The following is a 26,782-nucleotide window of genomic DNA, read 5'->3' as shown; positions in this document are numbered from 1 at the left end:
TTGGATCCCATGACACAGCTAGAACTTGAAGAGTTACCCACACAGCAACAATGATAAAAGAGAGGGAACTCAACTTCCCATGAAAAGCTTGGGAGGGATCCTTTTTTTTTTTTGTGGTAAAATGGCATCTCAGTTCCAGGGAAGTAAGCCTGACCCCATGTTCCCAGGAAACCTAAAGAATATGTTCCTCAGAGAGGCCAGAAGAAAGCAAATAACCAGGAAGGAGACTAGAAGCTGGTGAGAGGGAAGTCTGGGAATGCTGGAACTCAAGGAGGTCTGGCGTGGATGTGGAAGCAAGATAGCGCAAATGAACTCTTCGGCCACACAGGAACTGATGCAAAGCACACCCCAGTGCCAGGCTCTCCCCCTACTTATCTTGATGTTTCCGTTTGTCCAGGCTTGATGGAGCTGGCATTGTCTGAAAGAGTGGGGCAACTTCAGGAATCCACTCTGGATTATTCCAAAAAATAACAAATATTTATTTAAGCAAGACAACATTGCATACTATGACCACATTTTTTTTGGTGGAAAAATTGCATGTGTATATATGTGTGTGTTGAAAAACAATGAGGGGATATAAAATGAAATGTTAATCATGATTTTTATTCTTTATTTTCATGCTTAGCAGTTTTATTTTTGCAAAGTGATTCATAATTATTATTATTTTTTTTTGTGTATTTTTCTGAAGCTGGAAACGGGGAGAGACAGTCAGACAGACTTTCGCATGCGCCCGACCAGGATCCACCCGGCACGCCCACCAGGGGCGAAGCTCTGCCCACCAGGGAGCAATGCTCTGCCCCTCCGGGGTGTCTCTCTGTTGCTACCAGAGCCACTCTAGCGCCTGGGGCAGAGGCCAAGGAGCCATCCCCAGCGCCCGGGCCATCTTTGCTCCAATGGAGCCTTGGCTGCGGGAGGGGAAGAGAGAGACAGAGAGGAAGGAAGGGGTGGGGGTGGAGAAGCAAATGGGTGCTTCTCCTATGTGCCCTGGCTGGGAATCGAACCTGGGTCCCCCCGCACGCCAGGCCGACGCTCTACCACTGAGCCAACCGGCCAGGGCCGATTCATACTTATTTGTATTAGTTATTCTAAATTGAGATTTAAAATGGCATATCATAAATAAAATCTTTTATATTTGTGGAAGGAGACTATTTCCACCCAGCATCTGTCGAAATAGCATAATTATGGCTACATTACCCATGAATTGTTAATTTTATATGCCTTAATCTGTAGATGTAAACATACCCCTCCAACCTTTGATTATGGAAGATTTGAAACCTAAATTGTAAAGGTCAACTTATTTTTTTCTCTTTTTTATTATTTATTTTTAATTTAATTTATTGGGGTAACATTGGTTAATAAAGTTGCATGTTTCAGGGGTACAACTGTATAATACATCATCTGTACATTGGATTGTATATTCACCACCTCAAGGCATCTTCTTTCATCTCCATTTATCCTTCCTTTACCCTCTTCTACCTCCCTCATTCCTCCCTTTCCCTTCACTAATCACCATATTGTAGCCATGATTTTTAAATAAAGTTAATTTAAAAACCTTTATAGATGCCTTCGCACACTTAATTCATTCCATAGATCCAGAGCTTCTGTCCAGGTTAAGAGCATGGTTGCTGATAAAGGCAAGATCCTGCAGTCTTCGAGTTTTCCTCTTGAGTTAAGAGAGTTTGTCTTGGGTCAATAGGAGGCCAAGAATGGTGGGTACCATGACCACTAACCACACTGAAATCCAAGCTACTCCAGAGGATTGGACTGAAATGGCAAAAGAACATCAAACACTTCAGGTGTCTTGATTACTGCATTGAGAAGGGGTGGGATGTGGTCATATAAGCAGGAAAGTGTGTTTCCCCCATGAATCCAGTGGCAATGTTCCTGGGACATCCTCTTCCCAGACTGACTCAATCTCTCCAGATGTAAAAGATAAAGAGTATATAAACCCCTTAACTATCACTGGCTCAGCTGAGTCCTGTGCTTGCAGGTCACCTTGCATGTCGGTGGGCCTGAGAATCATTCCTTTCCACTGGACAGCAATGACAGGGCAGAGCTACAGATGGCCAAATAATTCTATGCACAACTGACCTCAGGGAAGAAAGGTTTATTTCTTCTTCCTGTTTCTCCACCCCATTAACCATCTGTACCAACCAGAAGGAAAAAAAATAAGAGAGAGACAAGAATGAAAGGGAATAAAAACAGAGGAGAAGAAGAGAGGAGACAGATGGGAGGAGAGGGGGAGAAAATACAAAATAAGAAAAAGAATGAGTGATAAAATAGGGAAGGGAGATTAGGGATGCTTTTCTAGCGTAATTTGGGCAGACAAAAGTGGCAAGATAGATTAAACCCTTCCAAAAATTGATTTATTATTATTTTCATCCTCTGCAATAAGCAGTTGCCCTCATTTTATAAAAGCTAGGTACAGTGTGTCATTTTTTCTGGTGACATAAAAGGTGGTGCTGGAACTTCCCAGTAAACTTGTGGTCTCAAGGTCATACTCCAAACTTTATATTGAGTCTGACGTGACAGAAAAGCAGCAATATGATGAGATTAGAAGAGACATGACCAGTTAGTTGGGAAGAATAAAGAAAAGCATACAGTTTTCATAGTCCACTTGTGGCAATAGAGGTAAAGAAATCAGCACAGGTGGGAGAGTAGACTGGGTCCAAGAAGACCATGAAAGAACAATGTCCTTGGGGGCCATGGTCCCTGATGACTGGGCATGACAGGGATCTCAGGTAAATGTTGACATCACAGATATAAGTTATTCTAGAAGAATATGTACATCAGGGCTCAGGGTTGTGGAGAGCAAGAGAGACATGAATGTGGTGCTAGTGATACATATTTATTAAGGGGTCCCAAACTCGTAGTGTCTCCCAAATCGAAAGGACTGGGCCTAATTTAGTTACTAGTCACTGAAGTCTTACCAGGCACTATGCTAAATTATTTGTATTATCTCATTCAGTTCTTACAACAGCATGAGATAACTATTATTTTGTCTGTTATTTAAGAAGGACATGACTTAGAGAAGCTAAGTAACTTGCTTAGCTAATAAGTGACATTCCCAGAATTAATCTCAGGCGTCTGACTCCACAACCTATGAACTCACTACCTGAGAATAGCTACTGCACTACAGAATCTGTGTAGGCTTGAAAGAGAGCCAGGAGTGATGCTCAAGTGAGTGTACAGATCCTCCCAGGAGACAGAGGAATCTGAAACATAACACCAAGAATTTGTCTACCTTAATTCGTCAAGGAGCAAAGAGCTAGGGAGAGCAGATATTTCTCTACCTTAGGATAAGCTCTCACTCCTGTTCACTACTTGTTCTCATTCATGCTTATCTCTTTGGCCCTTTTTATTTTGCTGATTTAGACTGTCTACCAGAAACCCATAGATCCGATCCACCTGATCAGTAATGTGTGCTCTGCTCTCCCACTTGCCCTTTTCCTCTGTGCTCACCCGGTATCTCAGATTGTCATACAATCACCCTGGCCTTAGATTCTAAGACTGTGCATTGTTAGAGCAGCTGAGGAGAGGGGCATCCTGTCTAACATCTGTTGCAGATGAAGACACTGAGCTCCATAAAGGTGAGGTGAGTTCACCAGGAGGTGTTAGCAGAGCCATGAATAGAACCCAAGATTCCCAGATGCCTTTGTGACTCTCCAACAAATTCTTTCCCAGGAGGCTGAATAGGATCCCCACAACTTTTTTTTATTCAACAGAAAACTAATGAGCCTGAACCCACATCAGCTCCATTGGGAATATTTCTTACCTAGTTTACAGTCTGAAGTGACGTTTACTGTATGACTGTTGTGGCTCACAGGATTGCTGACTTGGCACATGTAAGAGCTGTAGTGGTTTTGTGGCTCTATGGCGAATTCAAGAATACTCTTCTGGAGCTCTTCTGGAAAGGTCCTTGAGTCCGTAATCCAGGTGTAGTTGACAGACTGATCCAGGCTCTCACATGACAGGATACAGCTGTTGTTCACTTCTTGTGTCTTAATTTTTATGTCAGGCTTAGGTACAGGATCTGAAGATGAGGAGGATGTTATAAGATGAGATAATGGGTTTATGCATTTATGCTATGAGGTTTTAGGCAACAATGTACAAAGGAAGTTAGGAAGGAACAAGTGCTGTGGGACTCAAAGTCATGGAGATGAAGCCCCTATAGAGGGAACCAGTGAGCAGCTTTACCCTCTGGGAGGCTTCAGACGGAAAGAATTTCTCTTTGGGGTGAAGCTAAGCTGAATTCAGGAGGGCGACCCATGCACCCAGAAACAAAATGTGTTTATGATCATCTGTGGGCCAGAAAGAACACCAGAGGGTTGGCAGAGAGACCTACTGGGGTCAGACTTGGTATCCCAACTGTTTTAACTGCTCCAGGCCTCTTCTCTAGCCATGGCCCACAGTTGGCACCTTAGCCTGTCTGTCAAAGACTTTTGGACTCAGATTCAGCAAGAGTCTTGGGGTAAGAGTTACTGCCTTGAACATGGCAAAGCCTTTTCCTGGACTCTGGTAGAGCTATGGAGAAGAACCTCTTATAACCCCTAGCACCTGTCAGCAGTGACCAACAGCATCGTATCTGTTAACTTTGATATCTCGGAGTCTAGTGCAGTGCCTGCCACATAGCAAGTATCTGCTGAATAGATGGATAGGTGAATGGATGGATGGAGCAATTATGAGATAGACAGAGCTCTAGCTTTGGAGTGAGATCAGTTTGGATTCTGGACTTGGCTATGGTGTAGTGACATTAAGCAAGATAATTGATGCCTTAAATTTCCTTCTCTATCTTTTTAAAATTTTCATCTTTAATTTATTGTGTTCACATGGTTTCAAGTGTCCCACTCAATATAACACCTTCTATACACTACACTATGCCCCACAGGCCCCATGCAAAGTTCTTTTCCACCCCAATTCCCTTCCTTTACCACTCCCCCACCTCCACCCACTCTTTCCTTCTGGCTATTGCTACCCTGTTGTCTATATAGATGTGTTATGTATTTATAATTTTGGCTAATCCCTTGACCTTCTTTGATCTCGTCCCCTCTTCCCTCTTCCCTCTGACATCTGTCCATCTGTTCCATGTGACCATGTCTCTGTTTCTATTTTGTTCCTCAGTTTATTGGGTTCATTAGATTCCACATTTAAGTGAGATCATATGGTATTTGCCTTTCTCTGCCTGGCTTATTTCACTTAGCATAATAATCTCCAGGTCCATCCATGCTGTCGCAAAAGGTAAGATTTCCTTATTTGTTGTGGCCACATAGTATTCCATTGTGTATATGTACCACAGCTTTTTAATCCATTGTCTACTGATGGACACTTGGGCTGTTTCCAGATCTTGGCTATTTCAAATGCTGCAATGAATATGAGAGTGCATATCTTCTTTTGAATTAGTGTTTTGGGATTCCTAGGATATATTTCTAGAAGTAGGATAGCTGGGTCATAAGGCAGTTTCACTTTTAATTTTTTTAGGAAATGCCATACTGTGGCTGCCACAGTGGCTGCCTGAGTCTGCACATTCTCACCAGCAGAGTAGAAGGGTTCCCTTTTCTTCATATCCTTGCCAGAACTTGTTTGCTGATTTGTTAATGAAAGCCATTCTGTCAGGTGTGCGATGATATCTCATTGTGGTTTTAATTTGTATTTCTCTGATGATTAGTGATGTTGAGCATATTTTCATCTGCCTATTGGCCATCTGTATGTCCTGTTTGGAGAAGTGTCTATTCTTTGTGAAATGACATTGTCCATGGGAAGGTGCTTTCTGCAGATTGTGTTATATGAATGCTGAAGGTCACATCATCATCACTGCTGTTGTCCAGCGGCCAGATGGAAGGAAAGGTAATCCCAGCATCTGCTCCTTCCTTTACTAGGGTCACTTAACTTGAAATCCTTTGGGGTCTTTTCTTTCTGGTCAAGGGTAAATCATCTGCAGAATCAGTGCAACTCAGATGTCACAGGATTAAAATGTGGCAGAGAACTGACCAGATCAGAGATTGCCTTTGGGTTGTGCGTGTGTGGAGGGGCAAAGAGAGATTTACTAGGCTGGTGTCCTAAACTCTAGACTCATCTTCTCTGTAAAACCCTCTCAGATTGCTCAACTCACTCCATATGCTTTAACTGAGCAATTTTTATACTTTTTTCCCCTATTTCCTGTGGTCTAGCCTCATGTCTACCTTCCGCATTTCTCATAGTGAGCAGCACAGCTCTGGGCACTTTGGGGATGGGGCTTATTGAATCAAATATGATAATCTGGTTCCAAGATGCCCCTTTGAGCTATTAGAAACACCTGGGCTGGACTAGAGGCTGACTCTCCTTCAAAACACATCCTGAGGGTCTTACATTCAGGCAAATGTACTGAAGCCAAACTAGCCGGTAGATTTTAAAATATTCAGAAATTTTGCAAGCTCGTTGTGAAACCATTAGTAACTTAGAATTGGCTGTGATGAAAGTATTTACCACAGAGAATGATTGGTAAATGATACAAATTTGCAATTTTTTTAAAAAAACACCACTGTAAGAAACTGAATCTTTTCTGTTCTTAGGGCCTCCTAAATTTTTTAGGCCATGTGACATGGAAAAAGTGAGAAATAAGAGAACTACAGTTTCTTAGAACAGGGACCATCTAGCTGGAGGGGCCTGAAAATATATCAATATAACACTTTTTATTTGCACTGCTTTAGCATTTAAAAAATTATCTATTTTGATTCTTATAATGTCCTAAAAGGTGAATATAATTGTCTTGGTGTGGGCTATTTATGGTTTCTTTTTTTTTTTTTTTTTTTTGTATTTTTCTGAAGCTGGAAATGGGGGGAGACAGTCAGACAGACTCCTGCATACGCCCGACTGGGATCCACCCGGCACGCCCACCAGGGGCTATGCTCTTCCCACCAGGGGGCGATGCTCTGCCCCTCCGGGGCATCGCTTTGCCGCGACCAGAGCCACTCTAGCGCCTGGGGCAGAGGCCAAGGAGCCATCCCCAGCGACCGGGCCATCTTTGCTCCAATGGAGCCTTGGCTGCGGGAGGGGAAGAGAGAGACAGAGAGGAAGGAGGGCGGGGGGGGGGGGGTGGAGAAGCAAATGGGCACTTCTCCTATGTGCCCTGGCCGGGAATCGAACCCGGGTCCCCCGCATGCCAGGCCGACGCTCTACCGCTGAGCCAACCGGCCAGGGCCTATTTATGGTTTCTATGTCCTTTTTTCCCCAGTCTGGGTATGATGGTGTCTTGTGGGGCTCAGTAGTACTGTCTCCCTGATCACCTGAGTTAGGTGTTCCAAGAGTGTCCCTTGTGTGGGTTATGAAAGCCTTCTTGTTGTAATCGAGTCTTTTTTTTTTTTTTTTTTTTTACAGAGACAGAGAGAGAGTCAGAGAGAGGGATAGACAGGGACAGACAGACAGGAACAGAGAGATGAGAAGCATCAATCATTAGTTTTTCATTGCTCATTGTGACACCTTAGTTGTTCATTGATTGCTTTCTCATATGTGCCTTGACCATGAGGCTACAGCAGACCAACTAACCCCTTGCTTGAGCCAGCGACCTTGGGTTCAAGCTGGTGAGCTTTTGCTCAAACCAGATAAGCCCACGCTCAAGCTGGCGACCTCGAGGTCTCGAACCTGGGTCCTTCGCATCCCAGTCCAACACTCTATCCACTGTGCCACTGCCTGGTCAGGTGTGTAATCAAGTCTTGATTGCTATTAGTCCATGGGTTGGGTTACCCTCAGACTGGCTGACTATGAGGATTGACTCAGACCACAGTATATAAGCTGTTATGTGGGAGCTGACCCCATAAAGTGGAATTTGCCCCAGTAGGGTCTGATGCCTCTTGGAATCTCTCTTTAGGTATGCTGCTTGTATATCTAATTGAGTCATTCTCCTCTGTGATCTGAAGCTCACCCTTGAGTGTGTTGGCTCTGGGGCCTCTTGGAAGGGATTCCTGTACAGTTCAATATCAGATGCTGCCTGTAACAGGTTTTGGGCTACCTTTCTGGAGCTACCAAATGATCTGCAGTTTGTGAATAATTCTGCTAGGCCTTGGGTGTGTGTGGGAGGGGCCAAACTGAGTACCACATCCAAGCCAAAGGGCAGGTTAGCCAAAGGTCCAAGGCACACCAATATCCACCTCTACCTGCCATCTTCCTGTTAAGCTTAATCACTGGAAGAGACGCTAGTAGTGTGTGAATTCATAAGATAGGTTCTCAGGGAGTTACCAGGTAGGGCTGAGTGGTGTTCACTATGCTGACAGAGATTCAAACTCAGTGCCAGTTTTGGGTCTGAGGTCACTCAGCAAAAGTTTCAGCGTACATCAAAGCCAGCCACCACCTGCCTGGGACCCATAGACTTTGTGGTGGAGCAGAGTCTCAAGGACTCATCAGAATGAGGCCAGCAGTGTTCACCAGGCTAAAAGAGATCAAGATTTGGCCATGTGGAGGGTAAGCTCCTCACAGGAATGGAGGCCCCATTCAAGTACATAAAGAAAAAATGGCTCTCCTCTCCAGTCCTGCATCTCATTATCTTATCATGTGATTCTATCACTATTTGAGCCTGCCAGAACCTCTTTGAGAATTCCTCAGTAATTGCTGCATCCATCACAGGCCAAAGCTGGAGTCCACCAAAGACCTCTCCACCGGGAGCAATCCTGGCAAGCAGGGCCTTCAGGAGTCAGCAAGGAGGTATCAGTGTTTCTTATCAGGAAGATATCATGAGAGGTAGATGTGAGCTCAATCCCAGAACTGTTTCACCATTCAGATGCATGAGGGAGAGAATGGCCCTCCCCTCCAGCCCCACAATTCAATATCTTCTCATGCATTTATGGCACTCCTAGAGCCTGCCTGAACCTCCTTGAGAGCTCCTTAATAAGGTCTGCACCACTGGTTCAGGCTGGAGTCCACCAAATACCAGGATTAATCCCAGCAGGGCAGGGTCTCCAGGGTCAGCAGGGAGGAACTATTGCCACTGTCCAGGCTGATGAGGTATGGAGGCACATGCTGGACCTAGAAAAGATGGTGCCTGTAGGTGATGTGGGAGAGGAATCCAGCACAGGACACTTGCTGCTGTCACTCCAGCTCCCTCCAATACTGCAGTGCCACTCAACATCTCCCTGTATGACTCTAGCTTACTCTGCTGCCATCCCTCTGCTAGAGCCCAGGGTGAGTGCTGCCACTGAGATTCTGTACACTGGCTTTTCAAGAGAATCGTCCCCATTTTCACCAGGTTGGGCAGAATCCATGTTGATTTTCACAGTCAGATATTGTGTAGGCTGCTCTTCTCAGTTCTTAGGCTCCAGGCTCGGAAACCTAGTGTGGGGCTCAGGCTTCTCACTCCTTCAGGGGGAACCTCCCCAGCTGAGATACCCTTCTGGATTCTCTTCCACAGTGTCTCTACTTTTCCTACTGATCTTAATGTGAGTTCCTCTGTAAATTCTTCCTTATAAGACTTTTATTCAGCTAGTTTTCATATATTCAGGTTGAGTGTTCTGTACGTTAGCTGCTACTCTTATATGGTCCTGGGGAAGAAGTGACTGCAACTTCCACCTACTGTGACACCATCTTTCTGGTCTCCATTTAGTTTTGGCATAAAAACAGATATAGTTAAATGAAACAGAATAGAGAGTCCAGAAATAAACCCATATCTATACAGTCAATTAATATTTGACAAAGGAGGCAAAAACATACAATGGGGCTAAGACAGTCTATCTAATAAATGATGTTGGGAAAATTGAACAGATAATGTACAAAAAAATGAACCTTTCTTATTCTTCATACAAGAGCAAACCAAAACTAGATTTAAGACTTATAAGACTTGGATCCATAAGAAAATATAGGCAGTAATAATATCTCTGACATTTCTCTTAGTGATAATTTTTCTGATATATTTCCTCAGGTAAGGGAAACAAAAGAAAAAATAAACAAATGAGATTACATCAAACTAAAAATTTTTGCATGGCAAAGAAAACCATCAAAAAAACTAAAGAGCCTGACCAGGCGGTAGTGCAGTGGATAGAGCGTCGGACTGGGATGTGGAAGACCCAGATTCAAGACCCCGAGGTCACTAGCTTGAGCGTGGGCTCATCAGGTTTGAGCAAAAAGCTCACCAGCTTGTGCCCAAGGTCACTGGCTTGAGCAAGGGGTTAGCTGTAGCCCCATGGTCAAGGCACATATGAGAAAGCAATCAATGAACAACTAAGGTGTTACAACGAAAAACTAATGATTGATGCTTCTCTCTCCGTTTCTGTCTGTCTGTCCCTATCTGACTCTCTCTCTGTCTCTGTTAAAAAAAAAAAAAAAAAACAACCCAAAAAAACCAACCAACCAAACAAAAAAAACTAAAGACAACATACTAAATGGAAGATCATGTTTGTCAATGATACACCTGATAAGGGGTTAATATCCAAAATTTATAAAATACTCATACTACTCAACACCAAAACCACAAACAATCCAATTAAATAAGGGCAGAGCATCTGAATAGACATTTCTCCAAATAAGACATACAGGTGGTCAGTAAACACGTAAAGAAGAAAATCCAGCCACACTGTGCCTGGATTTTTGACCTACAAAAACTGTGAGATAATAGATCTGTGTTTTAAGTTGTGGAGTTTGTGGTGATTTATTACACAGCAACATAAAACTAATATACTGTATGATTCAATTTATATAAAGTAGAAAAGCAGGCAAAACAAATTAATGTTGATGTATGTCAGAATAGTGGCCACAGTTGGGGATTTATTACTTGAGAAGGAGCAGAAAGGAGGCTTTTGGGGTGAGGGGAATGTTTCTTCATATGAGTGCTGATTGGATGTGCATTCAGTTTGAAAATTCATCAAGCTATACACTTATCTCATGTTCACATGCATATTATACTTCAACAAAATATTAAAACATACATACAAAAGATACATAAAAACAGAAGGCCAATACATATATGAAAGAAGCTAAACACCACTAATTGTCAGAAAAGTGCAAATTAAAGCCACAATGAAATATCACTTCACATCTGTTTGAATGGTTATCTTAAATAAATCAACAAACAACAAGTATAAGCAAGGATGTGGAAAACAGAGAACCTTTGTGCACTGTTGGTGGGAAAGCAGATTGGTGTACTGCTGTAAAAAACAGTATGGACTTGCCTCAAAAAATTAAAAATGGATCTACCTTATGACCCAGTAATTTCACTTCTAGGGATTTATCTGAAGACGGCCAAAACACTAACTCAAAAGAATATATGCACCCCTATGTTCATTGCAGTATTATTTATAATAACCAAGCTATGGAAGCAACACAAATTCCCATCAATAGACAAGTGAATAAAAAAGTTACAATATGTATATAGAGGATGAGGCAAAAGGAGGTTTTACAATTGTTTGCATAGAATATAATTAATAAATATTAATACAAAAATAAACTCTGTGTTTTGCGTACTCACAATTCTAAACCTACTTTTGCCCCACCTTGTAAAATGGAATATTACTCAACTGTAATAAAGAATAAAATCTCACCATTTGCAACAACATAGATGGATGTAAAGGGTACTGTGCTCAGAGAAGTAAGTCATTTAGAGAAAGACAAATACCATATAATTTCACTTATATGTGGAATCTAAAGAACAAAATAAATGAACAAATAAAATTAAAACCGACTCATAGATAGAGAGAAAATACCGGTGGTTACTAGAGAGGAAGGATGGTTGGGAATTGGGTGAAAGAGTTGGAACTAAGAAGCACAAATTGGTAGTTAAAAAATAGTAAGTAAAGAATAAGAAATATAGTCATTTTGTAATGACTATGTATGGTACCAGTTGGAGTACTAAAAATATTGAGGGAAATACTATATAAAGTCTGACCACTAAGTTGTACACCTGAAACCAATACATAATAATGAGAAAAGACGATGGAGAAGGAGGAAGAGGAAGAGGAGGTGGAGGAGAAGAATAAGAAGGAGAAGAATTTCCTGACAATTGCTGGAGCCCATTCTGGAGGTATGAATGAGAAAGATACAAAGGATAAAGAGGAAAAATATTGACAAGGGAAAATCCTAGAGAGTTTTACTTTTAAACATTGGCCAGAAGCAACAGTAAAACATAACAGGTTATTTGTATATATAAAGGTTCTCAATAAAGAAAATCCCAAAGGAATCACAAAAACAGAAGAGAACAAAACAATTTCCTGGAACTGAAAAGCAGTTATATATAGCAAGGTTGTAGGATACATGGTTAATATGCACAAGTTGATTTCTTTTGGATCTGTCTTTGCAATATTCTGTGAATATATTATTATTTCAAACTAAAAAATAATTCTTAAATGGAAAAAAATATGTCCACTTTCATCACACTTATTCAACATAGTACTGAAAGTCCTAATCACAATACAATAATCGACAAAAAAATAAAAGGTATTCAAATTGGAAAGGAAGATGTAAAACTGTCTTTATTTGCAGGTGGCATGATATTGTATATGAAGAACCTTAAAGATTCCACCAGAAAACTACTAGAATTGATAAATGAATTCAGTAAGTAGCAGGATACAAAATGAACATTTAGAAATCAGTTGCATTTTTTATACACCAATGATGAACTATCAGAATGAGAAACTAAGAAAACAATTCCATATACAATTGCATCAAAAAATTAAACACCTAAGATTGAATTATCCAATGTGGTAAAAGACCTGTACTCAGAAAAGTATAAGACATTGAAGAAAGAAATTAAAGAAGATATTAATGAATGGAAACATATATCATGCTCATAGATAGAAAGAATTAAAATTACTAAAATGTCTATACTGCTCAAAGCAATCTATAGATTCAATGCAATTTTTACCAAAATACCAGTGATGTTTTTCACAGAACTAGAACAAATAATTCAGAAATTTGTATGAAAACACAAAAGACCTCAAACAGCTACAGCAATCTTGAAAAAGAAGAACAAAGTGGGAGGTGTCACACTACTTAATATCAAACAGTATTACAAAGCTGCTGTAATAAAAACAGCATTGTATTGGCATAAAAACAGACACATAAATCAATGAAACTGAATAGAGAGCGTAGAAATAAGCCCATGCAATATAGTCAACTAATATTTGACAAAGGAGAAAAGAACTTATATGTAGAATCTAAAGAAAATAAGCAAACAAACAAAATAGAAACAGACTTATAGATACAGAGAACAAACTGATGGGAAGCCAAAAGGAAGGGTGTTGGAGATGGGGTACAAAAAGGTGATGGGATTAAAAAGTACTAATTGATAGTTGTCAAATAGGCATAGGGATGTAATGTACAGCATAGGACAGTGATGGGTAATCTTTTGAGGTTGGTGTCAAAATTCGCCAAAACACTGAGCATAACTCCGGTGGTGTGTCACTTCGAGAAAAACAGCCTAACTGGAAGTCCCAGAACTAGATGGTCTGTGCTGGAGTTCTGTTGTTTTGGCCTACAGACCTCCAGCATAGAGTGTCTACACTACAGCAAATGTTTTATCCTCGGCTACTGCATCTGGTTGTGCAGGAGCCGAGGATAAAACGTCCTTCTCAGCATGTGGCCCCATACTTCTCTGATATGTGGCCGCATGTGGCTGTGTGTCATCAAAAATAGCTACACGTGTCAGTGCTGACACGCGTGTCATAGGTTCGCCATCACGGGCATAGGGAATATAGTTAACAATGCTGTAATCTATCTATGGTGCCAGGTGGGCACTTGAATTATCAAAAGGAACACTTTGTAACCTATATGAATATGAATATCTACCTGCTGTGCTGTACACCTGAAATTAACACACACAAAAAAGTGTAGAATGCAAACTGTAAACCAAAAATAAAATTAATAAAACTGACAATGAAAAAAAATGTTAAACTGCATAAGATAGGGCATTCACACACAGCTAATACATCCTGGAGGAAGCGGGATCCAGGATGCAGTTTTCTAGGGGACCAAATAAATAAACCTGTATTGGCCCAGAATAAGGTGGAAGTGAACTGAGGAGTGGCAGATCTGCAACTGCTTCTTCAACCAACCCTTTTGCCTATCATCGCAACCCATTGCTTGGAACAGTTCTCAGCATCCTAGTCCAAGAGTGGTTTATGAGGAGTAAGTACATGGAAAAACCCTATCCTACCTAAGAGATTCCTTCCCATAGAATGTAGTGGTTTCTGGGTTGGGTCCATCAACTTGGTCTCATGCTCAACCTTTTCTTCACTCTGGCACAGGAAATAGTATTATTACATATCCTTCCTTAAAAGGAAAATTACTTCCCTATCAAGGTCACTTTCAAAAGCTGGAGATCTAGGGGTGGAGACTTAGATAAAGCTTACATGGAGGGATTTCCCCCAAAGCTTTCATACGCATTTGAATAAAGCATGGTTGGTGTTCCTTTGCTTCACCCCTCCCTACTCCCCCACCAAGAGGGAAGAAGAAGTGATGCTGTGAACTCCAGACTGAGATACAAAGCAGTGCCAGCCACCCCCTACCCACCCTGTTTTCACTTTCCTTGTTCTGCCTGTGGATGCCTCATCCTTGACTCTTCCTGATTGTAAAAAGATACCCTCCCTATCCCCCCAAACACACATACTGTGACTCAATTCTCTGTCCCTGGGAGCAGATCAGAGTTATGGACTTCTTCTTCCTCAGAATAGACTGGCTTTTCCTAGAGCTGGGGGCCTGCTGGGCCTTCAGTGGACACAAGGCCACTTTAAAGTTACATAGCTAGTAAGTGACGAGTGTTTTTAACTCAGGACTGCCCGATTCCAAGTGTAATGTCTGAGTTCTTATTCAATATACTGGCTAGGCTGCACTATGAGTAGAAGTTTTTGTCCCAGACATTCTGAAAGATTAAAAACCCTTCTTAGTATTCTGCCCCATCCTTTATCTCTTCAATAAAAATATTGAAGGAAAAATCCTTAAGTCTGATAAAGTCTTTGTTCAGATCTATTATATCGTATAAATATGAGCTCAGAACTGATCTGGGTTGATCACAGGAGTACATGAAGAGAATAGAGAAGAAACCATTCCTATTTTTTTCTACTCTTCAAGTCTTAGACTAACATCAGAAGAGGCATTAAATGTCCCAAGGCTACCAGTTTGGCTTCTGCTGGCCCAGGATCACTTCTAAGTAGAACTGGCTTCAGGACAAGTGAACTACGCCTGTCCTGAGGTTTTTCTCTTCTTCTCCCAGAGAGAGCCCCCAAGATCACCAGGAAGCCTCCCACTGGTCCACCCAGGGCCCCAGAGTGAGGACTTACCCTTGGGTTCCCCAAACTCACCAAACACTTTCAGTGTGATCCACCGTTGCTCTTCCGTCCCATCCTCCTTCAACACCTTCAGGAGGTAGGTGCTGCTGTCTTCTTTCTGAACCTTATAGATGTAAAGTGTGCCATTTTGAAGATCAAGCATGACCCTGTCCTTAAATTTATTTTTGTAGTAGTGAGGCTTACGCGTGTTAGACTCCCACTCTACAATTTTCTGGTTGCTTGTGTAAAACCAAGTGAGACTTTGGTGGTTATCAGGCAAATTGGAGATTTCAAGACTCACGTTGCTGCCGGAGACCATAAGTACCGGATGTTCGGAACGAGCTGCAATGAGATTCAGAGTGAGATCCATTTTAGAGAAGGCAGAGATGCCCTATGGCTCAGGCTTCAGCCCAGGCTGGTGGGTCAGGGAAGAAGGAAAGGATTATTGCTTGCAGTTATGAATATAGTTTTTATCAGAAGTTCTGGTCCTGATAGGAATTAAATAAAACTTAGAGATTGAGAAGTGGACTTGGGGCAGGGGATATTGCTTGTAATCCATATAGTTCTGCTTTAAATGGTAAAGAGAAAGAATGTTGAGTTTGACCCAGCAGATTTTCAAATAAAATAATGATAAGTTGTCTCTCTTCTGGGCTTGTGTTTCTTACTAATTCAATTTAGTTTTCCAACAATAGGTGGGGAGTACAGGAGAAACAAATTTTGAAGTAAATGGGAGACAGAGCTATTCGGTGGCAAAGTATTATAAAAGCATAAAGGCGTTTCATTAACAAAAATTTTACGCTACTTTTCTGGCTTTAGTGATATTGGTAGTATTTGTCTGCTTTTTAACTTTTTAAAAGATTTTATTTATTGACTTTGGAGAGAGAAGAGAGAGAGAGAGAGAAGGGGAGGAGGATAGAAAAGAATCAATTCATAGTAGTTGCTTCTCATATGTGCTTTGACTGCACAAGCCTGGGGTTTCAAACCAGCGACCTCAGCATTCAGGTTGACGTTTTATCCACTGCGCCACCACAGGTCAGGCTTGTTTTCTTTTTATTTATTTATTTATTTATTTATTTTTTTGTATTTTTCTGAAGCTGGAAACGGGGAGAGACAGTCAGACAGACTCCCGCATGCGCCCGACCGGGATCCACCCGGCACGCCCAGCAGGGGCGATGCTCTGCCCACCAGGGGGCGATGCTCTGCCCCTCCGGGGCGTCTCTCTGTTGCGACCAGAGCCACTCTAGCACCTGGGGCAGAGGCCAAGGAGCCATCCCCAGCACCCGGGCCATCTTTGCTCCAATGGAGCCTCGGCTGCGGGAGGGGAAGAGAGAGAGAGAGGAAGGAGAGGGGGAGGGGTGGAGAAGCAGATGGGCACTTCTCCTGTGTGCCCTGGTCAGGAATCGAACTCAGGACCTCTGCATGCCAGGCCGACGCTCTACCACTGAGCCAACCAGCCAGGGCCTTGTTTTCTTTTTAACTTTGTGATACATTGGGATTTCTTTTCTCATTTTAACTAAGTTGTTTTGTTCTTATTTGTATATACATTTTAATAAGGGTACCTTGATTTGTATAAGCTATAAAAAGTCAAATTTGGTTAAGTTAGAGGAAGAAAAGATGATAGCTACAAGATGTAAGATGAAAGGAGGCCTGTTGACTCTTTCTGTGGACAAGGAGAACTAAGTATATATATATATATCCCTTCATGTACTGTACTACATAGCATTGATGGGCACATATACAACAGTGGTCCCATAAGATTATAATAAAATAAATCCTTATTGACTAGTGACATTATGACCATCTCGTCTTAATGTTGCAGTGTAACCCATTATTTACATATTTGTGATGATGCTTGTGTAAACAAACTGACTGCATTCCTAGTCATATAAAAGTATAGCACATGCAATTATGTATGGTACATAATTCTTGATAATAATAATAAATGACTAGCCCTGGCCAGTTGGCTCAGTGGTAGAGTGTCGGCCTGGTGTGCAGAGGTCCCGGGTTCGATTCTGACCAGGGCACACAGGAGAAGCGCCCATCTGCTTCTCCACCCCTCCCCCTCTCCTTCCTCTCTGTCTCTCTCTTCCCCTCCCGCAGCCGAGGCTCCATTGGAGCAAAGATGGCCCGGGTGCTGGGGATGGCTCCTTGGCCTCTGCCCCAGGCGCTAGAGTGGCTCTGGTCGCGGCAGAGCGACGCCCCGGAGGGGCAGAGCATCGCCCCCTGGTGGGCGTGCCCGGTGGATCCCGGTCGGGCGCATGCGGGAGTCCGTCTGACTGTCTCTCCCCATTTCCAGCTTCAGAAAAATACAAAAAAAAAAAAAAAGACTATTACTCCTTTATGTATTCATTATACTTCTTTTATCATTATTTTAGGGTGTACTCTCTCTACTTATAAAAAAGTTTTCTGTAAAACAATATGCTGTGTTGCACTTGCAGCAACCCCATACCATGTCTCTTGATTGCAGCATATTCTTGTGCTTGATTTAATCTCATGTTGTTTTATAAATTTAGTGTAGTCTAAGTGCACAGTTTTATAGAGTGTACAGTAGTACACGACAATGTCTTAGATCTCCATTTACTCAACAGTCATTCAATGACTCACCCAAAACAACTTCCAGTCTTGCAAGCTTCATATATGGTAAGTGACCTATACAGGTGCACCATTTTTTATCTTTTATACTATATTTTTACTTCACCTTTTCCATGTTTAGATATACTTAGATATACAAATACTTTCCAGTATATTACATTTACCTATAATATTTAATATAGTAACATGATGTATAGGTTTATAGCCAAGGAGCATTAGGCTGTACCATCTAGGTTTGTGTAAGTGTATTCACACATGATGAAATTGCCTAATGACATATTTCTCAGCCTGTATCACCATTGTTATGTGGCTCATGACTGAGAAAGAGCAGTAGAAAGATAGAGGGAGAAGAGAATATAACTTAGTTCACTCTGGTCTTATATATTGTCACACAGAAATTGAGTCATATCAGTCAACATCGTATATATAAACCTAGCTGTTCATTTTCCACATGTCTATCATTTCCTAAAACATTCTCTTCAGTGGCTAACAGACAATAATGCTTGTTTCCCAGAGCTTTCAAGTTTCTGTTTGTTAATCCTTCCAACCATCCATCTACCCATTCAACAAACATTTATTAATGTTATAACTTACTCTATGCCTGGGGCATATGAAGACATACCTAGGCATTTGTTTTACAGTGCTTCTGATTGGTCCATTTCATACTTTATAATCTCTGTGATATAATCAATTCAATCCAAGAAACAGTATTTGAATATCTACTTTGTTCCTGGCATAGTGCTATGCTCTGACATCAGCAGTACAGTCTGTGGCTTCTTGGAGCATACAGCCTAGCAAGACATTGTCTTCACGATTTTAAAATTATTAGACATATATTCTAGACTTTTCCCATTCTATTAATTGTTTACATGTGGATTAATAGAAGTGGTGGCAATAGGCAGCTTAGATAAATGTTTTTTAGCCTTGGAACTATTGACATTGGTTCTGCTAATTCTTTGATGTAGGGGGTTGTTCATGTGCAATGTAGGATGGTTAGCAGCATCCCTGTCCACTGTCCACTAGATGCCACTAGTACCTTTCCAGCTGGGACAATCAAAGTGTCTCCAGATACTGCCAAATATCCCCTGGACGGGACAGGGCAAAATTTCCCCACCCACATTAAGGTTGAGAACTACTTCCTAGGTCATCTTTGTGAACTCTGCAACAACTCTCACCTATGCTCAGAAAGATAGCACAACCCACAATTAACCACCTCTTTATTTCTTAGTAAGAATTCACAGCCAACCACCAAGATGGCCTTTTTGGGAATACTATACATAGGTGATAAAGAAAAGAGGAAGGGAAGATATAACACTCTGTATATATCTATTTTAGTTTCAAAATATTAAAATAATCTGTTTACGTGTACTATCTGCCTCTGTCACCAGACTATAATTGTCCGAAACCAAAAACTGAGTCCTGTAAGTCTAGTTCATTTTTTATTATAGTATGTATGATTGTTGAGAACATGGGTTCTGGAATCAGACTGCCTTGGTTCAAATCTTGGATCTATCATTCACTAGCTGTGTAAACTTGAGCATGTTATCTATACTCTGCTTTTATTTTAGTACTTATATAGTTTGTGATGGTTAATTTTATGTGTCTATTATAGTAGTTTATAACAAAATAAAACAGGTATTTCCTGTATTTAGTCATGTTTCTTGTCTGAAAAAAAGAAAAATTAAAATAGAGGGAAAATAAGTTTAAAAAATGATAATTTGCCTGACCAGGTGGTGGTGCAGTGGATAGAGCATCAGCCTGGGCCACAGAGGACCCAGGTTTGAAACCCTGAGCTTACCAGCTTGAGCGAGGGCTTATCAGCTTGAGTGTGGAGTTCCTGGCTTGAGTGTGGGATCATAGACATGACCCCATGTTTGCTGGCTTGAGCCCAAAGGTCACCGGCTTGAAGCCCAAGGTTTCTGGCTTGAGCAAGGGGTCACTGGTTCAGCTGTAGCCGCGTGGGTCAAGGCAAGTATGAGAAAGAAATCAATGAACAATAAAATGCCACAATGAAGAATTGATGCTTCTCATATTTCTCCATTCCTATCTGTCTGTTCCTATCTGTTCCCCCCACATGTACCACTCTCTCTGTCTCTCTCACTAAACAAACAAACAAATGAACAAAAATCATAATTTTATACAAAGAGTCTATTCAGAAAAAATTAATGGGGAGTTCCAAAAAGGAAGTTCTGATTTCTCTAAAAACAAGTCACATGGGTTCTAGTAAAACTCTTAAGGATGGAAAGAGATACATTTTAAAAATATTGATATATTGAACTTTGAGGTCACTGATATGAAACTCTGGGCTTGCCTGGTCAAGGCACATATGGGAGTTGATGCTTCCTGCTCCTCCTTCTTTCTCTCTCCTCTCTAAAATGAATAAATAAAATCTAAAAAAAATAATTAAAGTCCATTTAAAAATATTGATTACTTGGAGCTCTCTAATGAGATCAACTATACTGCTCACAAACATTAAGGGGTATTTCAAAATGAATATGAAGCAATAAAATATCCTCTAATGCTTGTGAGCAGTATATTTGCAAATCTCTTAAGAAAGTTATTTGGCAATAGATCTCAAGACTGAAGATTTGTGTCACAAGTGACATGATACACAGAGTACTATTTCCTGAGAGGGGAAGTCTAGTGAATTCAGTAAGTCAGATGACAATGAACCAAGGCCTAACTGAAGATGAAGAAGATAATAAAAGTAAACTACTCTTTGAGACATGCTAGTGTGAATAGAAAGGAGAATGGTAGGACATTATGTAAGTGGACATGAAAGGTAAAGAGAGTTCTTGGTTGTTAGTTTTTAATTTTGTTTAAAGAAAAAAACGGCGCCTGACCAGGTGGTGGCGCAGTGGACAGAACGTCGAACTGGGATGCAGAAGACCCAGGTTTGAGACCCCGAGGTCACCAGCTTGAGCGCGGGCTCATCTGGTTTGAGTAAAAGCTCACCAGCTTGAGCCCAAGGTCACTGGCTTGAGCAAGGGGTTACTCAGTCTGCTGAAGGCCTGCGGTCAAGGCACATATGATAAAGCAATCAATGAACAACTAAGGTGTTGCAACATGCACAAAAAACTAATGATTGATACTTCTCATCTCTCTGTTCCTGTCTGTCTGTTCCTGTCTATCCCTCTCTCTGACTCTCTCTCTGTCTCTGAAAAAAAAAAAAAAGGCTTAAGCTATGATAGATCAAAGGAAGAAGCCAGTAGACAAGGAGATATGGGAAAGAAAGAAGGTTCCTGATGGGACTGTACTATAGAGGTTCCAAAACAGAGTTAAAAACACAGGTCTTAGCTGGGAAAGAAGATACCTTATCCTCTGAGAGAAAAGAGGAGGAAAAGACCATTGGTAATATAGAGTTGATTATAATTTGTAAGTGGCAGTCAGAGTTGAGAGGATTCCTGCCTAATGATACCTAGTTTCTATCTCTTCAGTGAAATAGAAGGAAAGTACTTGGTTGAGAGAATAGAAGACTGAAAAAAAGGTCCTTGAGGATAAGAGTGATCTTCAAATAGCCACTGTAGGCCTGATCAGGCAATGGCGCAGTGGATAGAGCGTCGGACTGGGATACCGAGGACCCAGGTTCGAGACCCCAAGGTCACCAGCTTGAGCGCAGGCTCATCTGGTTTGAGCAAAAGCTCACCAGCTTGGATCTAAGGTTGCTGGCTCGAGCAAGGGGTTACTCGGTCTGCTGAAGGCCCATGGTCAAGGCACATATGAGAAAGCAATCAAGGAACAACTAAGGTGTCACAATGTGCAACGAAAAACTAATGATTGATGCTTCTCATCTCTCCGTTCCTCTGTCTCTGACTCTCTGTCTCTGTAAGAAAAAAAAAAAACCACTGTAGGAAGTGAGAGAATTTATCAGGACTAATAAAACTATTTTAAGCCTGACCTGGCGGTGGCACAGTGGATAGAGCATTGGACTGGGATGCAGAAGACCCAGGTTTGAGACCCCGAGGTTACCAGCTTAAGCGTGGGCTCATCTGGCTTGAGCAAAAATTCACCAGCTTGGACCCAAGGTCGCTGGCTCAAGCAAGGGGTTACTCGGTCTGTTGAAGGCCCATGGTCAAGGCACATATGAGAAAGCAATCAATGAACAACTAAGGTGTCGCAATGCGCAACGAAAAACTAATGATTGATGCTTCTCATCTCTCTGTTCCTGTCTGTCTATCCCTCACTCTGACTCTCTCTCTGTCTCTGTAAAAAAATAAAAATTAAAAAAAAACCCCACAAAAAACTATTTTAAGATCCCAACCTGACTAAAACAATGATTCATAAAATCTTCCCTCTCTTTCCTTCCTTCCTCTATTCATACAGTTATACATATGAATGTACATCAATTTATTCACCCACTTAATAAATGTAAACACCATGTACTCAGCTCAGTGCTCGGCATCATTTACACAATAAGTTGTAGCTCCTTCCCTTAAGGAAATTTCATTCTAGTGGAAATAGATGATTAGTAAAATGATTTTACTATTAGTGATAAGTGTTAGGAAAAGGAAAATATGGACTATTAAGGGGGCACATAAAAAGCCATACTTGAACTTGGGGGTCAGGAACAGCTTCCAAGGAAAGTGTGAGTAAGAATTATTTTCAGTAGAAATTAGCCAGGGAAAGGTGAAAACTGGGAATAAAGAATGTTCTAACCAGAGAGGAAAAGAAAAATATCAAGTGCCCAGAGACAAAAAATAATAGCAAGATTCACTTGAAAAAAATGAAACTAGCTTAAGCCAGTTGGTCAGAACAAGACCAGGAAGGGTAGTATTAAAGAGAAAACTATAGGCCCCAAGTGGTGTCACTTGTGCTAAGGCCTATGATACCAAACCTAGATTTAGTATGTCACCTTATTCTTATTTCAATGTCTCCCAGAAACAAAACCTTAATCAGCCATTCTGGAATTTCTGGTCAACACCAATGAGGCAATCTAAATGAGATCCTGGGAGGAAAATTTCTCCATAAAAAACAGCCTCTCTTGCCTGACCAAGCAGTGGCTCAGTGGATAGAGCATCAGACTGGGGCACAGAGGACCCAGGTTGAAAACCTGAGGTCACCGGCTTGAGCGCAGGCTCATCCAGCTTGAGTGTGGGGTTGCTGGTTTGAGTGTGAGATCATACACATGACCCCATGGTCACTGGCTTGAGCCCAAAACTCGCTGGCTTGAAGCCCAAGGTCATTGACTTGAGCAAGGGGTCACTCACTCTGCTGTAACCTTCTGATCAAGGCACATATGAGAAAGCAATCAATGAACAAATAAGGTGCTGCAATGAAGAATTGATGCTTCTCATCTCTCTCCCTTCCTGTCTGTCTGTCCCAATCTGTCCCTCTCTCTGTCTCTCTCTCTGTTTCTGTCAAAAAACAAACAAAAAAACCTCAGCCTCTCCTTTGTCTTGGTGGACCACAGTTTGAGTTGCTATCTTTTGTTCAAATAAATGTTGTTAATTCTTCATTACAGACTAAAATTATATTTGGTTGACAGTTATGCTCAGAGTTTCTGCTGTATTCTCTCTCATTTGACTGTTGAAAAGTTTTTAAAAGAAGAGTAAAATAAGCAGATAACCATTTAAAAAAATTTATACTAATAGCAGTATGGAGAATAGATAGAAAAATAGAGTAAAAACAGCAATTAGGATAGGAGACTGTTATAATAATTGGATAAGATAAAATGGTATATTGATTTAGAATGGGTGGTTTTAATCTGTCAGAAGAGATAGATGATATTAGATATACTTGAGAGTTATTCTTGAATACAGGATTAATAGGATTTATTCATTGGATGTGAGTCAAGAGAAAGAAAGAAGTTGAGGATGACTCCTAGAATTCTTGTTTGAGCAACTGAACATGGAAATGCCATTTATTGAGATAGGAAACAGAGGAACAGCAGATTATAATACTTTTTTAAAAGTCTGCAAATTTTTTGACACTCCTCCAATCAAGAGATAGAGTCATCAAGTCTACTCTTCTTGATGACTGCCTCAATAAAATAGAACGCAGCACAACAGTGACTTGCAAAGCTAGGTTAGAAAATATCAGTCAGCATTTATCAGTTTTTCTTGGGTTTAGTTTTGCTCCGCTGAGGCACTAGTCATGCAAACAATGAAGCCTTAGAGATGACCCCTATCCCCATCACAATCTGGGCACAAGTACATGAGACATCCTGAGGTGCTGAGCATATTCCAACCCTGATTCATGGTCAAAATAAATGATTGTTATTATTTTAAGTCAGAATGTTGTGATAGCTCATAACACAGCAATAGATAGCTGGAACAAAGATGGTGAGTTAGATTTTGGACACGTGTTTGGACAGGCTGGAGGAAGTGTCTAAGAAACAGAAACTCAGGTCTGGGGCTCAGGAGAGAACTTTGGGCTTTGAAAATTACTTATGCTCTTCCCAGGCTTTTGTCTGTCTCAGATTATGTGTGTCACAATTGCAAAGAAATTTTACATTTTTTTTTATTTGAAGTTGGTAATAACCTCTTGAAGAAATGGAGAGCATATTATTATATCATTATAGAGCTAAGAAATCTAAGACTCAGGAAGCTTTTGTGACTTATAGAAAGTCCCATGGCATGGAACTCAGGGATAACATAAGTCTTCTGATTCCTAGTACATGCTGTTTCCTCTACACTCTGCTAAGTGCTGTGGGGATATGGGGGAAATGTTTAATAGTGGAGGGTGCCCAGAAATCAGAGAACTGAGAAATTCAAGCATGAGAAGGGATAAAGAAGGAAATTTAAATGTGCTTCTCAAATTTTTCCATCAAAGTATCTTTTACCAGGGAGGAGAGAATTACTGTACTCCCAAGAAATCTGGATGGATAGCTGAAAGTTCTTTGAAATCACTCATTCATATAATTACCAATTATTATTGAAACCATACTACATTCTAGGTACTGTGCCAGGTTTAGCACTAGACAAAATCCCTGTCCTCAGAGAGCTCAAGGAAACAATCAAACAAGAAATTCAACCATAACCTGGGACTTGAGGTTTCCAGGAGGCAATCACATGGAAATGGAAGGCTAAGGGAAGGACAGAGAGAAGGGTTCAAGGAATTCTAGGCAGAAGGAAAGGCATGTACTACACAGGCCTAACAGCAAGAGAAAGCACCTCCTTCAAAGCAAAAATGTTCAATTTAGATGAAATATGGTTAATGGGAAGGAAGTCATATATTGGAGATAAGATGAGCATGTATAGGCATAATCTACGCACAAAGAAATTTAGACACCTTGAATTTGTCTCTAGAGAAAGTCCTGAAATATTCTAGTTTTCTTGGCAGCTCTATATTTCTAGAAGATAAATTAATACTTCACATCAGCCCCCACTTTTAAGCCTTTGTCAGTATGGAACCCATAAAGCCACAAAGTCATGTTGCTAGCCGTACACAGTCATGAACCAGATATAGGGTGTTGCCACCCTGAGAGGCCTCGCCTAAGTGATCAGTAGGATTTCCTCTTGAGTATTTCTACCTCATCTCCCTAGAAGTTATATATTGTCATAATTTCATGATACTGTATTTCTCCCATGTTTGTTCACTTTCATTCATTTTTTTCCTAACAATGGTAAGCATTAAAGCCCTTTACATGAAAAGACCTGAGCATTTATTAGGGGAACAGTGAGAAAGGCAATAGTTAACTCTCACTTCTTAGCTGGCCTGGGGATAGGGGCACTGCAGGGTTGGGAGGCTGTTAACAGAAAAAGTAAAGTTAGCTCATAAGGGAACAGAAACAAGCCTATGGCTCAATAATTAATCTTAACTCTTTAACAACCAGATGCTTGGGAGTGCCTTTTATACTGAGACACCTGAGGCTTCTGCTCAGATCCTCTTCAGAGACCCTAGACAGAGCAGTCCTTTCCAAGTTTTTTTCTAAAATTTTGAATTCTCTTTGGGATAATGAAAACATCATTTACACAGGACACAACTCTGCACAGACAATAGTTTCAGGAAGCAACAAAGTGAGCATAAAAATGTGGCAGCTATCACTGTGGAACTTCCTCTTACTCAAAATGCAGAATATATTTCACAGATCACAAACCATGAGACTAAATACGAGAGACCTACTTCCTCATCTCCCCATAGTCCTCTTTTTGACATATTTTTCTTAAGAAAAGAGATACAGCCTGATACTCTAAGGCTAAGAAAAGCTCCCCAACTCGCCATCACCCTGCTACCAGGATGGAAGGACCTGCGTCCTGGAGGCCATATTCTATTTCCAGGGTTGAACCACATCCTGTATCCTCTTTTCCATCTGACCATGCCTTTGGTATAGGCAGACAGTTACAGGTAGACAATTTATAAAAAAAAAAAAAAATACCTTGAATGCTGGTTTCCAGGAAGAAATGAAGCAGCAGTAGATGTTTTAGAGCCAGGTACCACTTCAACCCTTTGAAGCACATGCTATTCTCCAGAGTTTCCCAGGCACACTGGAACCAGGTAAGAACCAGACTATAAAGGTTCAGAAGACTCCAGTGCTCTTGAGTTCATGGCCCAGGGTTAGAGAAAAATATCTACTACACACTGATCTTTTCTTTCTACCCAGCAGCTTGTGGGTGGGGCCTGGAGACCAGAAACAGGAAGTCCCATAGATTTTTTTTATTTTATCTGAGAACACCACAGAAATGAAAGGAACAATTTTGTTTGAATGTACATCTGTTCTGTTTTCTAAGGAGAGTATTCATAGCTTCTACTGAATTCTCAGAAACGTAAGTGCTGAGAAAATTTAAAGTCCCTGAAAGAAAATATCTGCTTTTGGTTTCCCAGACAGGAATCACACTGAATAATCCAGAGGCTGAAATTAGCAGAAACCCATCCAAGCCCGCAGGAGATTTCTGGCTCAGGTCAACTCTAAGTCAAACTAGTAATAGGTCTGTATGGGTAGTTATCTTTTTCTTTTCTTTTTTTAATAATTTTATTTTTTAATGGGGTGGCATCAATAAATCAGGATACATATATTCAAAGATAACATGTCC

The 26,782-nt window shown here is 41.0% G+C and overlaps 1 protein-coding gene across 2 annotated transcripts; it reads right to left on the bottom strand.

Annotated features, from left to right (window-relative positions):
* Window positions 1-26,344, bottom strand: CD48 (CD48 molecule). Of its 2 annotated transcripts, XR_010749094.1 has the most exons (5): window positions 26,128-26,344; window positions 15,252-15,560; window positions 3,776-4,033; window positions 1,553-1,764; window positions 1-418 (listed from the first exon to the last, which is right to left on the bottom strand). XR_010749094.1 is itself a non-coding variant. In XM_066366075.1 (4 exons), exons 1-4 carry the CDS (start codon window positions 26,207-26,209, stop codon window positions 1,670-1,672), a joined length of 744 nt encoding a protein of 247 aa, XP_066222172.1. In that variant the 5' UTR covers window positions 26,210-26,344; the 3' UTR covers window positions 1,065-1,669. The 2 variants fall into 2 exon arrangements, 1 of the variants encoding a protein (XP_066222172.1); XM_066366075.1 differs by lacking the exon at window positions 1-418 and having other exon boundaries at window positions 1,065-1,764.
* Window positions 26,345-26,782: the final 438 nt, after the last annotated feature.

The sequence above is a fragment of the Saccopteryx leptura genome, chromosome 2 (assembly GCF_036850995.1).
Source record: "Saccopteryx leptura isolate mSacLep1 chromosome 2, mSacLep1_pri_phased_curated, whole genome shotgun sequence".
Classification (NCBI taxonomy): Eukaryota; Metazoa; Chordata; class Mammalia; order Chiroptera; family Emballonuridae; genus Saccopteryx; species Saccopteryx leptura.
Note: the sequence above shows the minus strand (reverse complement) of the source record. Positions and strands in the feature narration are given on the sequence as shown.

Excerpts from the sequence above, each read along its gene's own strand:
- CD48 (XM_066366075.1), bottom strand. The coding sequence starts at position 26,209 with ATGTGCTTCAAAGGGTTGAAGTGGTACCTGGCTCTAAAACATCTACTG. Across the intron at positions 15,561-26,127 it reads CCTGGAAACCAGCATTCAAG|CTCGTTCCGAACATCCGGTA; the intron begins GTATTTTTTTTT and ends ATCTCATTGCAG. Across the intron at positions 1,765-3,775 it reads CACTTCAGACTGTAAACTAG|TCCAATCCTCTGGAGTAGCT; the intron begins GTAAGAAATATT and ends TTGCCATTTCAG.